Below are 13552 nucleotides of genomic sequence, written 5' to 3' on the forward strand. Positions count from 1 at the left end.
TTGATTGATAAACGGACAGGTTAGATTCCCCGAGTTAACCCAGAGTTAATCCCTTTACCATCATTAGTTTGTCGTGTTCTTAATAATAAAAACTTGTTAATAGTAAAAACTGTTTGGTGCAAAACACTGATTGAAAATCGATTTATTTTTTCCTGCATGTTTATGTCTGTTAAGGCTAAGATGGAACTGAAAGCAGCTCTTTAAACCATTCAGACTAGAACAACAGAGACACAATCAAAACTGTCAGATGACTTATTACCCGCTATAATAACTCAGAAATAGTCCAAATTATAATGTGTTTTTATTTCTTTCCTACTTACAGAAGGTTTCTGTTTATATCGTAGGTTTGTGGTGCCTTTCTATCCTAAAGAAAGATATAAAACTTCAGATATTTCACAAAAAGATACTAAAATTCTTGGAAATACCTCACATAACCTTATATTAAAGCAGAAAGTACGGCGCCCACCGTAAGAAAGGCTACAGGATTCAATTATGCTGCATAACTGACCAGTACAGTATTGTGAGGGAACGCAAAAGAAAAACATCCCCATGTCCCCTAGAGGGCGCCGTACTACGGGACACAGAAGCAGACTGCGCATTTTTGGTTTGCTTGGTTGGTTCAGTGCCGGTGGATAATATTTGGATAAGTTTTGATTTTTATGTCCTGAATAAGAGGAGGACAGGTGACTGCATTCTGTTTCTGTTTCTCCTTCAGTGCTGGTTGGGTAAGTTTTGATTTTTATTTCTTAAATACAAAGACCCAAATAGACAGAGGGTATTTTGTTTGAAATTGAGCATCAACAAAGTGTAAAATGTGTTTTGTTACATGCAGAAATAAAATTTTGTGTTCTCTGCAGCAGTTCGTTGATTTCATAAACGCAACATCGTATCGATTTTTGTACATAGCATATAGGTTTTATATATATGACGTCAAAATGGGTTGTGGCTCCAAGTGCTTTCTTTTTATTGGGAGGCGGTCCCAAATGGCTCTTTGAATAGAAAAGGTTGCCGACTCCTGGTCTAGTCAAAGTCCGGTTCAGTTGGTGAGGTGTGAATGCTAACTGACCTCCTCCAAACCTTGGTCTGGGTTCTGTTGAAGTGAACTCTGGTTCGATTTGTGAAAGGCAAGTGGACCTGAGACCGCTCCAAAAGCAGGAAGTGGACTACAGCACAGGGCATTCTGGGTAAATACAACCAAAGCTAACATGTTAGCCTAGCGCTAGCAGCAGAAATGGCTCCTGGTCTTCAGCCAAAGACTAAAGAGAAATCCTCCAACACTAAAATCTGACGCCTCCATCTTGTTTCCATCTGGTGAAGAAGGAAGTTGCTCTCAGTGTCTTCAGAGGTTTTTGTGTCGTTTCCTTCAGTGGTTCTTGGTGCAGCGCCCCCACAGGCCAGGAGGGGAACAGGTTGGTTTGGGTCAGAACCACAGCAGATGGAGGTGGAGCAGATGATGGAGTTCTGGTTCAAACATTTGATATCAGGTAGATATAAACAATTACTTTTATGTCTACATAATTTTTTGCAAAAGTAGAAGAAAAGGTTGAACTCCTGTGGATCTGTGTGGGACCTGCAGAGATGCTGGCTGCCCTTGTCCTGACCTTTGACCTGTAAAAGTTGTTCCCTTCAGTCTGGACCGGTCCGGTTCTTTGGTGATTAATGATCAACACTTCTCTGACTGATCGTTTCCCTGATCGTGGATCACGGCTGTTTTAAAGCTGAATATTTATAATAAACAGAATAAATGCTTTTCCTGAGAGTCTCCGGATCATCAGCGCCAGGCTCGGATCCCGACCCGGTTCGGCGATGGACTCCACCGGGTCGGTTCCTGCACAAGCAACTTTTAAACTGAAGTTATTTCATTTTTACTGTTATTTTATTATTTTGTTTAATCTAGTATTTGTGGTTATGTGAGCAACAGGCTTTTCAGAACCTGGACATGAAAACTGAGCCGTGTGATGCTGCCATCTGGTGGTTTTTATAGGGAAGTACACCCGGGATTTATTCTATCCTAGAAATCTGCATTTGGAAACATATTTTATAAAATATTCATAATCTACTTTCCATAATCTACGGAGGCGCACCTCATTTATTTTATTGCTGTTTATTTATCATCAAAAATGTATTTTGTTTGGTGAAACTTGTTTAACTAGTTAAAGCGCTTTAATTAATCAGTAATTATTAAAATGCATTCAGTATGTGGATTAAAACAATAATTAAATGTTTACAAACATTAGAAACAAATATCAATGTAGAAAATATGTAATGCAGACCGTTGTGCTGTTTCTTTATGTATGGTTTAGAAATATGATGAAGGGATGCATAAAGAGAATAAAAAGTTTCAGATTGGGATTATAGCGCCCCCCTCTGGAGGACTTTCTGGTTTTCACTGATTTAAAATGAACAGAGAAGAAGAAACGCCTGCAGGATCGACTGCAGCAGGTAAAAATCAGTCCAGAATGAGAAAATGCTCAGATGTTTTCCAGATTTTACTCACTGTAGAAACATCACCTCAACAAGTTTCTGTCCACTTTTTCCTTCCACTTAACTTTCTATCAGTACACTTCAGGACATTTCAATATTCAGATGTACTGAGCTGAAAAAATAAATAGTTTTAAGATGACCAGTAAGAAGTTTCAGATCTTCAGAGTGAAGAAAACTGAGGGACAAACTGGGGCTGCAGGTCAGAGGAAGGTAAACACGCCGAGGCTTTTGTTGCTATTCTCAGTGCTTTTAGGGTTTCCTGGTCTTCAGAGGTTAAAGGTTAAAGGCCTTCCTGTCTGCTGATCGTTGTTTACGTATCTTTGTTTTCGCACGCGACCGCCACGGGTCGGGACAAAAGTTCAGGAGAAACAAACCGCAGCGAACTGAGACGGGTCGTTACTGAGAGAACAAAGAGAGGCTGCTCTCATCATCATCATCATCATCATCATCATCATCATCATCATCAGACAGGATCAGGGCGAGAACTCAGGATTATCCAGAGGACGGTCAGTCACCCCTGAACGTCTTCACCTTCCAGCCACAAACTTTAACGTCTTTAATGCGACAAAACGACACAAAGCAGATTCTCCAGGAGGTTAAATCCAGATGTGAAGGTTTGCCAACATCTGCCAGAGTTCTGATCAATCCGTCATCTGGACCTGGAGAGAGGATGGAGGAGCTGCAGAGCGACTGGGACGTGAACGTCACAGCGAGGATTTTCACTCAGAATTGACCTAAAATGTCAGAAATAAATTTAAAAAATAAAACAAATTCGCCTCCATTCAGGATCTAACTGCACATTTCTGTGAAACTGATATATTCATGCAAACAACCATAACTTATGGTGTTATTTTGTATTTTAGACTCGCTTGCTAAAACTCGCTGCACTTAGACGTTTCTGCTCCCCCAGTATGGAACACCAAGAAGGCCAAAAATATTTTTCATATGCAAAGTATGAAAAGCAGCTGCGTATGTGAACGAGGAATTAAGAAAAACACAATAGAACATGATACAGCTGAATTATGTAGCTTAATAATAGATAATTAAGCAAATAGATGCAAACTTTGTGGATTTCAGGAAAGATTTTTTCAGCTGTTAAAAAAGGCAACTCGATTCCTCCGAGCGTCTGAAAGCTTCACTACGCCGTGATTGGTCAGACGTTTGTGTTCGTCTTCCACGCAGAAATGTTGATATTTTGCTTCCACTGGGTTTTGTATCCGCAGGTGACATGAATACAAATAATTTAGCCGATGTAATAAAATATTCTGGATAATTTTTCACAAAGATTCAAGTTACTCAAAATTTTAGGATGGAAAATGCAACGTTGCCTTTCATGGAGGAGACGCTGCAGGAAAGTGCGACCGCTTCGTAAAAGCAAAATGGAGGAAAAGAGGAGAGATAAACATTTAAAACTTACTAAACATGAAACATGAAACTCTTTAACGTCTCCATTCTGCGATGCGAAGCAGATCATGAGGATCATTTTCTCACCAACAGATGAAGCACAAATCTTTATGAAAGATAATTTTCAATCGAACTGTGAGGTAATAAAATATTCCCACCGCTTTCTGATCACACCTTCCCCACTGCGAGACATGGTGGTGGCAGCATCATGCTGATGGACGGATGGATCAAGCAGCCGGAGGATGATGTGACGGTTTGGACCAAAATGAGATCAAATCAGGAACATCGACAAAGGAACAGAGTATTTCTGTCATTCCTGAGTCAACATGTTGGATCCCAAAGGTCTGGGTTCGGTTCTGACCCAAAGATCTGGGTTCGGTTCGGTTCTGACCCAAAGATCTGGGTTCGGTTCGGTCCAGACGGCCGGCGCTGATCGGACCGAGTCCTGACTGTTTGTGCGCCGTCTGATCTTTATGTACTGCACTTTATGAACAGCTGCAGCACAAAGACACGGCCGACTCGGCGGAGCGACCTGCTGGGTCAAAGGCTCGGCCGCCAGCCAGCCATTGTTGGGATTTTAGGGGGGTTTGGGGTCGGGGGCTGTTATTTCTGAGCAGGCATGCAGCCGTCGCCTCGTCTGCACTCAAGCTCAACCCTGGAGTATTTCCTGCCCAGGAAACAATAGCAGCCAGCGGCTGGGAGCCGGCCTGAAGCTGCAGGTCAGCAGCGTCAAGCAGCTGAAGGAGATCAGGAGAGCTTTACATCACCGCCAGAACGTTACAAAACTTTCTGTATTTTCATATAAACTGGAGCTGAAACCAGCTTCTGTCATGGTATTAATGAAATAATTAATGAGAAAACAGGAAAACATCTCAGCTGCCAACTTTCACTAAACCACCATGGCTGCTTGGAAGGGATGAAGGAGAAAGCCTGGAAACAAGATGGCTGCCGGACCGAGGTTAGCAGAGCTGAACCTGAACGGAGGACAAAACTACGGGGACAATGTCCTCTGGACAGACGAGATGATGGACCAGGATGGACAGAACCAAACAGATCAGAACAAACAGGAGGAAACGGGGAGCCATTTATAGTTACACAGTTAGCAAGCTAAATACTTAGCTTCAAACTAAACATGTAGTTAGCAAGATAAATACTTAGCTAGTGGGCCAAAGAGTTAATTAGCAATAATATAATACCAATTAGTAAGCTAAATATTTAGTTTGCAAGTTATATATTTAATTTGAAGGTAAATATTTAGCTTCTAGTTAAAGTATTTAGCTAGCAGGCTTTTCCTTTGGGATCAATAAAAACTATGTTTATTATAAACACCAAACTCTTTGTGGTCCCAGGTATGAGGAGGAACTGATTTATTCCCGGAAATGTGACTCAGCATCTCAATAGAGAAACATGGAGTAAATATTAGCTGGAAATTAGTTTAAAAACATTTCCTGGTGCTGGTAATTTGGTAGAAAGGCTGTGAAAGTATCTGCAGAGCAAACAATCTTCCTGTGTGAGAAAACTATTGAAAAACAACATTCCAGTCAGAGAGCTGGGAAGGAATTCCCACATTTTCCCGGTCTGAGTAATCAGATTTCCCAGTCGATGCCCGCTGCAGCGTTTCTGTGATTAATGTTCGGATTGGAGGGAAAACATCTTTGTTTCTGCGGCTTAGCTCACCAAACATCCATCAAACACGCAGAAATTCCTCCGCCACATTCTGGCCTCTTATGAAACACTTCCTGCCCGGCCGGGGCCGCTTATCAGCGCGCCTCAGCCTGGCCTCTGATTGGACCAAAGCCGCCGCTGTCACATGCTGTGTTCGCTGTTAAAGAACAAAATAACAAAAAACACGCTGATAAGTGGCGACCTGCTTTCCCGCGGCCGAGGTCGGGAGCGAAACCCCGGGCGGTCCATTCAGGCCCGAGACCAAAGGTCACATCGGATGTGAGACGCCGCGTTTGAGTCCAGAATCACGTCCTCCATGTTTAAAATGGCTTCCGCCCTCCGAACCACGGACAGTTACCGTCCCTTTAAGAGACCATTTATAACCAAACGTCTACTTCCTGTTTTATGTCTTAAGATGTTGCTTCAATATTTCCACATTATATTTTTTCAACCCCACAGCATGACACTGCCACCTCCTTTTACAAGGAGCTTAAACTCCTTAAGCTGCAGAGGTTTATTAAAAATGCGTTTAATGTGGGACTAAAATAAAGCTTTTAATCAAGTTAATTCCAGAGTGTGTAATTAATTAAAATTGAAATTCAAATATCAATAAAACAAGCAACATTTTCACTTCAGAAATTATTTTGCTGCTAAATTAAGGAATAAATTGACACATGACCTCGACAACAAAGATATTTATAGTTTTTAATCTTTTCTTCAGGTTTTTCAACCATCAGAAATGTGGGCTGTGGATGCTGACGTTAGCATTAGCTACGTGTTTAGCACTGAGATGCTATCTTAACCTAGCATAGCTTCTCAGGTAGGCTAACTCCTTTTAGCACAACTTGAACAGAGCAATAATCTTTCCTAGCGTCCAATCAGATCGCTTACAAGCAGAAATTAAACCTCAGTGGGCCGAGGGAATTTGATTTTTTTGTCCGATCGTCACTGTTGTTAGCAGATGTGCGTCTGAATTACGGACGTACCAGAAACACATGAATACAAAGGTTCCGTCTGGATGCACACCAATTAAAAAAATTAATAAATAAAATAAAAGTCAAATCTGGTTAATGTTAAATTAGAGCCGAATCAAACGGGATGGTTCAGTTTATTATCATTTTAATAAAGATTTGAAAGCCCAGCGTGACTAACATAATTAAAAGTATTTTATAACACTGGTCAAATAAAACAGATGAGTTTCAGTCAATTTATCGTATTTTTATAAAAATGTCTTCAGATTGTTGTGAAAAAATACATTTAATTTTATTGTTTTTCTACTTTACCTGTAAAAATTATGTTTTCTGGGAGCTGCAGAAGTTCAAAAATCAAACTCAAATTATTAACAGCTTTCATATTGCAAAAGGTTTTTATTTCAACGACTGTAGTTTTTACAGTACAGATCAGTTTGTACATAAATAGGCAGTAGTTATAAATATCAGAGGTCTGGCTGGTATAAAATTAAAAAAGGGAATATTTTACAGTATGAACACGGCTTCTTCTCTGTCTCTGGTTGTCTGTCCGTCTGAGCAGAAGGCCTCCTGCAGGTGACCTTTGACCCCTAGCCGTGCCTCAGTCATGGCCGTTCCTGCTGCAGAGGTCGGCAGAACCAGCAGCATCATTCAGAACGTCCTCAGAGAGAGTTCTGGTCAGAACGCTGCAGCACCGGCTGCTGCACAATGGGGCGACGCTGCCCCCTGGTGACCAGAGCCGGTACTGACGGTCCGTTACGTTGCGCAGAGCCAGCAGAACCTCCTCAGATTAAACTCAGAACTGTCTGCAGAGTCCAGATGAAACGGGATGAAATAAGCTTTGGCATTGTGACCTTTGACCCCCGGCGTAACCTGAAGAGCAGCCCAGAACGAGGCAGATTGAACGTAAAAGTTTACAAACGAGTCGCTGAGGGAAACGCCTCCAGGAACCGAGGAGAGAAGTTCTGGTTCTGGGACCCAAACGGGACGACTCTGATCCAGAACCGGACCGGCCCGGAGGAAACGGAACCGTGTTCAGACGGCCTGGGTGACTTGAACAATGGGATGTCTGGAAAATCTGGGATTCATTCACACGTTTCCATGGCAACGGCTCCTTAAACTTCCTGCTTGAAACCATAAAACTTCACAGGATTTTATCTGACAAACCAAGAAGAAGAAAAAGTTTCTCTGCACATAAAAATCTGTGGCAATCAAATGTATCCATCCCCCTTTACTCTGATGCCCCTAAATAACAGCAGTCCAGGTCAGGCGGGAGAATCAGCTGCACATAAATGATAATTAATAAATATTAATTTATTAATTAATAAATTATGGACTGTAGTGAGAAATGGTCCTGGCAGCATCATGCTGTGGGACGAGGAGGCTGGATGGAGCCAAACCCAGAACGATTCTGGAACAAAACCTCAAGAAGACCCTAACAAAAAAAGCATGCCGCACTTTTTAGATTTCTACATTCATTAAACACTAAACACCAACAGACGACTTTAATTTCTATCGGTTCCTGCTTCCACCAGGGGGCGCTGTTTGCTTATAAACTGCAGAAATGGGTTAATGCTGAAGAAGCTTCTGGTCATGTGACGTGCCGCCATATTGTGAGGGGCGTTTGTTGAGACGTACCGGAAACGGGCAGCAGCTCATCAGTTTCACATTAAATCAGTAAAAATCTGCAAAGATGAATAATTTATAAACATCTTTCCTTCTGTATTCAGTAATAAATCCTCCACTGTTCAAATGAATAATAAATAAGACAGTTTGAAGATTAAAAACAAACATTAAAAAAGCTTTGAAAACCTTGTAGCATAGACGTGCAAAACCCCTGACATGGAGTGCTGCTGGTTTTCTGTTCTTTAAATCTAGATATTTTTTTTGTATTTATTCAGCAGGTTTTGTTCATTTCCATCAACGACGATCATCTCAGTTGTTCATTTAGAGCCAGTTTCACAGCAGACTTGCCCCTCACAACATGGCCGACATCCTGACGTATCAATGTCATGTTGCATCGTATCAGGATGTGTTTCTGATTGGTCGCTGTGGTCCTTGAACTCCAGGAATCTCTGCCCACATCTCCATGACCTGGGACTAAGAACTGGGAGAACTGGGACCAGAACGGGAGAACTGGGACCAGAACGGGAGAACTGGTCCAGAAGAAGGAACTCCTGCTGACGAACCTTCAGTCTGATCCAGTGTTTGCTGGTTTCTGCTCCTCCTCATGAACATAAAAGTGCTGAAACTTCTTCTCTGATCAGAAGCAGCAGGATTTTGGCACCAGAACCTCAGAACCATGGCTCCCTGATAAGTCTCCATCTGGACCAGGGATTGCTGCAGTAACGCTCCAGAGTCAGCAGGGGGCGCCCTGTGCTGCGGCCAGCATGAGTGCTCCTCCTCCTCGCCCTCGGGTCGGCACCAGGCTCCGCCCCTCGTCCTCACAGCGTGGCCAGGATGCGGGAGAAGGAGATGATGATGGAGAGCGAGGTCTGGCCTGCGCCGAACACCAGAGCCTCCAGCGGCGCCATGCCCTTCCCCGCCACGCGGTACACACCGGCCACCGCCGCGCCTGCAGCGCACACACACACACACACACACACGAAGTTCTGATCCAACTCAGTCAGGATGCTGATGATCTCATATAAAAACAAATGTAGCTTTTAAAAGATTTTCTACTTTTTCCTTCCACTCAACTTTCCATTACTATTCCTGGATCCTTATTTTTCCTGCTTTCTGAAAAATCTTTGGTGGATTCATCTGACTCGGTTTCCTTCCCATCAGAACCGACGCTCAGACTCTAATCGGGTCACAGGAAGTTGGACTTTTTCCGACCCAGTGAAAATTCTGATCCTGTTTCCAGTTTTTCCAACAATCCCAGTTTATCTTTGAGGGTTTTTCTCAGGGAACCATCAGCTCAGAGCGTCATGATGGTTCTGACCCGGTGGAATCTTCAGGACCTTCTGGATTCTACCAGATTCTCCATCCAATCAGAGATGTTTCCGTCTCCTGCTGCTACAGGACTTCCTGTTTTCTGACCAATCAGAGAGCAGAGAGACATGCCCACTCTCTGGTTCTGGAGAAACTGGACCTGAAGGTTTAAAATCCTGAAGTTCTGAAGGCCATCTGAACCGTTCTGTTTGGATCAGAACCAGGTCATCCTCAGGAAACTGAAACCCGGATCTCTGACCTTTTCCCTCCACGCTGACATTTCCTTCATCTTCCTCCTCTTCATCACCCCCCCATCCCCCTCCCGCACATTAATAATGGAGAGGCTGAATATTCTGGGATGGAAGGAGGGAAGGAAAAAGGAAAGGAGGGAACAAGGAACCAACTCTTAGAAAATGATGATTAAATTCTTTCTCTAGACTGAACTCTAGAGTCTTCTGGTTTCCATAGCAATACGGGGTCAAAGGTCCTGACATGAACTCAGAAGTTTCTGGATCTCTGCGACGTTTCCTTCCTCTTCCTCCTCTCTACTAATCTCCCTCTGTCTCCCCCTGGTGGCCCTGAACTGAATCACACAGGAAGGGCCTCCTGCAGCCCGCAGCCCCATGCTGCCCCCACCGTGCTTCACTTACTTGTGATGACGGCTCCAGAGAGGGAGGCCAGGAAGCCGACGCTGACCAGAACCAGCGTGATGAGGCGGCCCCACCTGTGGCGCTGCAGCATGACCAACATCAGCAGACCGCCGGTGCCGTGGACGAACAGCGAGGAGAACAGACACCACAGGAAGACCCAGTACCACATCTCTGGAGGAGGAGAGGAAGAACGGGAGGAAGAACGGAGAGGGAGAACGGAGAGGGAGAACGGAGAGGGAGAACAGGTCAGAACCAAAACAACACCATCTAACATTAACCTGTTTCTAATGTCAAGGAGCAGAAATATTATTATACTGGTTACTTTAGAACCAAAGAACGAAGGAAAGTAAAGGAATAAAGGAACGAACTTTTAAAAATGAGAAATAAAATCTAGAACCATATTTTTTTTATAGTTTTCTGTGATGTCACACTTCAGGGAACTTTGTAGCAGACAGTCATCTTGGTAGGTATCTGTAACTAACTCAAGGCAGTTGCTATAGCAACAATAAACAATCCATATTCTTCGTCTCATATGAGTAGATCCCAGCAGCAGAGATTTTGTTCATGTGTCAAGCAGGTCAGTGTACTTCCTGTTTGTTCATCTATGCTTTGCGCTGCGATTGCCTACCAAGATGGCGGTTCACTTCCTGTTCAGACTCATGGGAACTATGTATTGATAAAACTGATGAACAAACTGTTAAAATATTAATATGGTAAATAAATCTCTGGATTCAGTGAAAACTTCTTGACATTAAATATTAAATATGTTTTCCTTTATCGGTCCCTCCAGCGGCTGAGTGGCACAGTGGCGCAGTTGGTAGCACTGTTGCCTTGCAGCAAGAAGGTCCTGGGTTCGATTCCCGGCCGGGGTCTTTCTGCATGGAGTTTGCATGTTCTCCCTGTGCATGCGTGGGTTCTCTCCGGGTGCTCCGGCTTCCTCCCACAGTCCAAAAACATGACTGTTAGGTTAATTGGTCTCTCTAAATTCTCCCTAGGGGTGAGTGTATGTGTGAATGGTTGTTTGTCCTGTATGTCTTTGTGTTGCCCTGCGACAGACTGGCGACCTGTCCAGGGTGTACCCCGCCTCTCGCCTGCAACGTAGCTGGAGATGGGCACCAGCACCTCCCGACCCCATTAGGGACAAAGGGAGAACAGAAAATGGATGGATGGATGGATGGATGGGTCCCTCCAGCGTCTGCGATTGTTTCTGTGACCAAAAGCCGTGATTTTGTGGCGCTAATTTGGAAATATTGTAAGAAATTTTCAGTATTTTTGCTTAAAGTATGACGGTAGATGTGACTTTTTGTTTCTTGACATCAAGTAAACCTGAGACAGCAATGGAGTGAAAGTGAGGATACTGCCACCTACAGGTGGGAGTTAGTCACTTAAATGACTATTTATTTTCTCTTTCTTGGAGAATTGATTTCTAAAAATCTCCAAACGCGCCATGTTTCCTCCAGACCCTACTGGACCGTCTGAGCTCCGGAAGTCTCAGTATTTACATTTATTCTATTCATGGTTTGCTGAAGTGAAACTGCTCCACCGCACATCTCATAAACAGGAAACTGATTTGTTTAAGCTGAAGGCCTGCTGCTTCTTGTTCTTCGCTGGCCGCCTGCCGTGCCTCTGCTCCCAGCGGGCCGCTGCGGCTGGTCGGCCGGAGCGGACCATGCATGCGTGCAGCAGCGGGACTGCAAACTTCTGAGATGCGCTTCTTCCTGAGTCAGCGTCGCACGCTTTGAGTGTTTCTCCACTCAGGATGGAGATGGTGTGAGCACATTTCCGCTTCTGCTGCTGCAATCTTCTGTTTACATGACACCCCAACCATGACTCCACGCTGCAGATGGAGAGCCGGCCTCCCTGCAGATAAAATGGCTGATGCTTCTGCAGCAGCGGATTCATGCAGATGGGAGTCTGCGTCGTTTGATTTAATGCGAAATAAAAAATGATTTGACTCTAATGGCCTCATGTGACCCGGAGCTCAGGTTCCTGTCGGACTCTGCAGACAAAGGGAGGATCAGGAGGTTTTCCATCCCATAATACCTCATGGCATCCCTGGTTTTTTACAGACTCCTCCTGGCTCACCGTCCCCTGGTTTATTTTCTGCTTTAAAATGGACGCGGTGCCGCTCGCGGCAGCAGGCGGCAGCCGCGGCGCTCGCTGCCCCCTGCGGCCAGCCGCCCGCCTCCCCGCGGGTCCTACCTGTGAAGTCTTTCAGGGTGGCGCCGTGGACCCAGAGGCTCAGCACCTGCTGCACCGACAGGTTCACGGAATAATCCCGGCTCATGGTTCCGCCGCCGCCGCCGTCGCCCGGGTTCGCAGCCCTCTTTATCGGATAGCTGAACTTGGCTTTGGACGGAGGCATGGAGGAGACCGGGGCGGAGGGGGGGCGGAGCGGCTCGCCTCTACCGGTGCCGCTGCTTCGGCTTGACGTCCGTCTCCGCTGCGGGAAGGGCAGGGCCGCGGGGTGGTCGGTTGGTCCTCGGCGGTGCGGAGGCCATGATGCGGAGCAGCGGCGGCAGGCGGGCGGGCGCACCGACGGTCAGCTCGTCCTACATCGGCTGGTCCCGCTGCATCATCCTTAAAGGGCCAGCAGCCCTCTGACGGATCCGGGCTTCCGCTCTAACATCCGCGCTGCCGTAAACCGCTCTGTGAATGGGACTCGGTGTGCAAGCGCGACGCAAGGGCGTAAAAAGCGACGTATCTGACAAATATTAATCAAAACATATCAGAGGGTCAAAATGTAGAATAAATAATGAGCTAAATCCCACACAGACTCTGTAAATCTGCGTTTATTTAATCTGTTCTGATTAACATTTCGCGTTAGCTGCCGCTTTAGCGTTGCCCTTGACGACAGGTAGATGCAGGAGCTCCCTGATTGGCTGCTGAGTCACCACTTTACGGTTCTTTTAGATCTGATGACGTCATTCAGAACAGAAACGAATAAATGTAATTTTTGTAAATTATCGTTGGAATCAACAGAACATTTGGTTTTTGAATGTGAAGTTAATGTTTGGAAGGGATTTTTTATTTTGAAACGGATCAAATATGGAATTTAAATAAGGAATTAAAAAGTTCAATAGTTGATAAATAATATTACATTGTTTGCCAAATTTTACCTTCATAAATGCTGTTTCACAAAGGCATTAAAAATGAATTTTCAATAATAATAATAATACAGCCACTGTAATCTTTCTTAGCTCAGAATAAACCCTGGTTTATTTTATTTTATTTATGTAGCTGTTCTTTGGTTTATATATTTTGCTATTAATTATAGTTATACCAATTTCTTATACTTCATGTGTTCTAGTAATTAGAGAGGAATATCTAAGATATATTATCTATAAGGAATGGTAAATGTGAACAGGTTGTTCAAAGGGTTTGGTTGGTTTAACAGAAACCACAGCAGCTGGAGACGAGCAGATGCTGCAGTTTTGTTTTGTCTTT

General features: G+C 44.3%; 1 protein-coding gene across 2 annotated transcripts; it reads right to left on the reverse strand.

The window, feature by feature from the left end:
• Positions 1-6900: 6900 nt before the first annotated feature.
• tmem170b (transmembrane protein 170B) lies at positions 6901-13552 on the reverse strand. Of its 2 annotated transcripts, none has more exons than XM_028036176.1 (3): positions 12308-13552; positions 10106-10276; positions 6901-7327 (listed from the first exon to the last, which is right to left on the reverse strand). In XM_028036176.1, exons 1-3 carry the CDS (start codon positions 12468-12470, stop codon positions 7278-7280), a joined length of 384 nt encoding a protein of 127 aa, XP_027891977.1. In that variant the 5' UTR covers positions 12471-13552; the 3' UTR covers positions 6901-7277. The 2 variants fall into 2 exon arrangements, with proteins under 2 accessions (XP_027891977.1, XP_027891976.1); XM_028036175.1 differs by having other exon boundaries at positions 6901-9096; positions 12308-13543.

This window comes from Xiphophorus couchianus, chromosome 13 (assembly GCF_001444195.1).
Source record: "Xiphophorus couchianus chromosome 13, X_couchianus-1.0, whole genome shotgun sequence".
Lineage (NCBI taxonomy): Eukaryota > Metazoa > Chordata > Actinopteri > Cyprinodontiformes > Poeciliidae > Xiphophorus > Xiphophorus couchianus.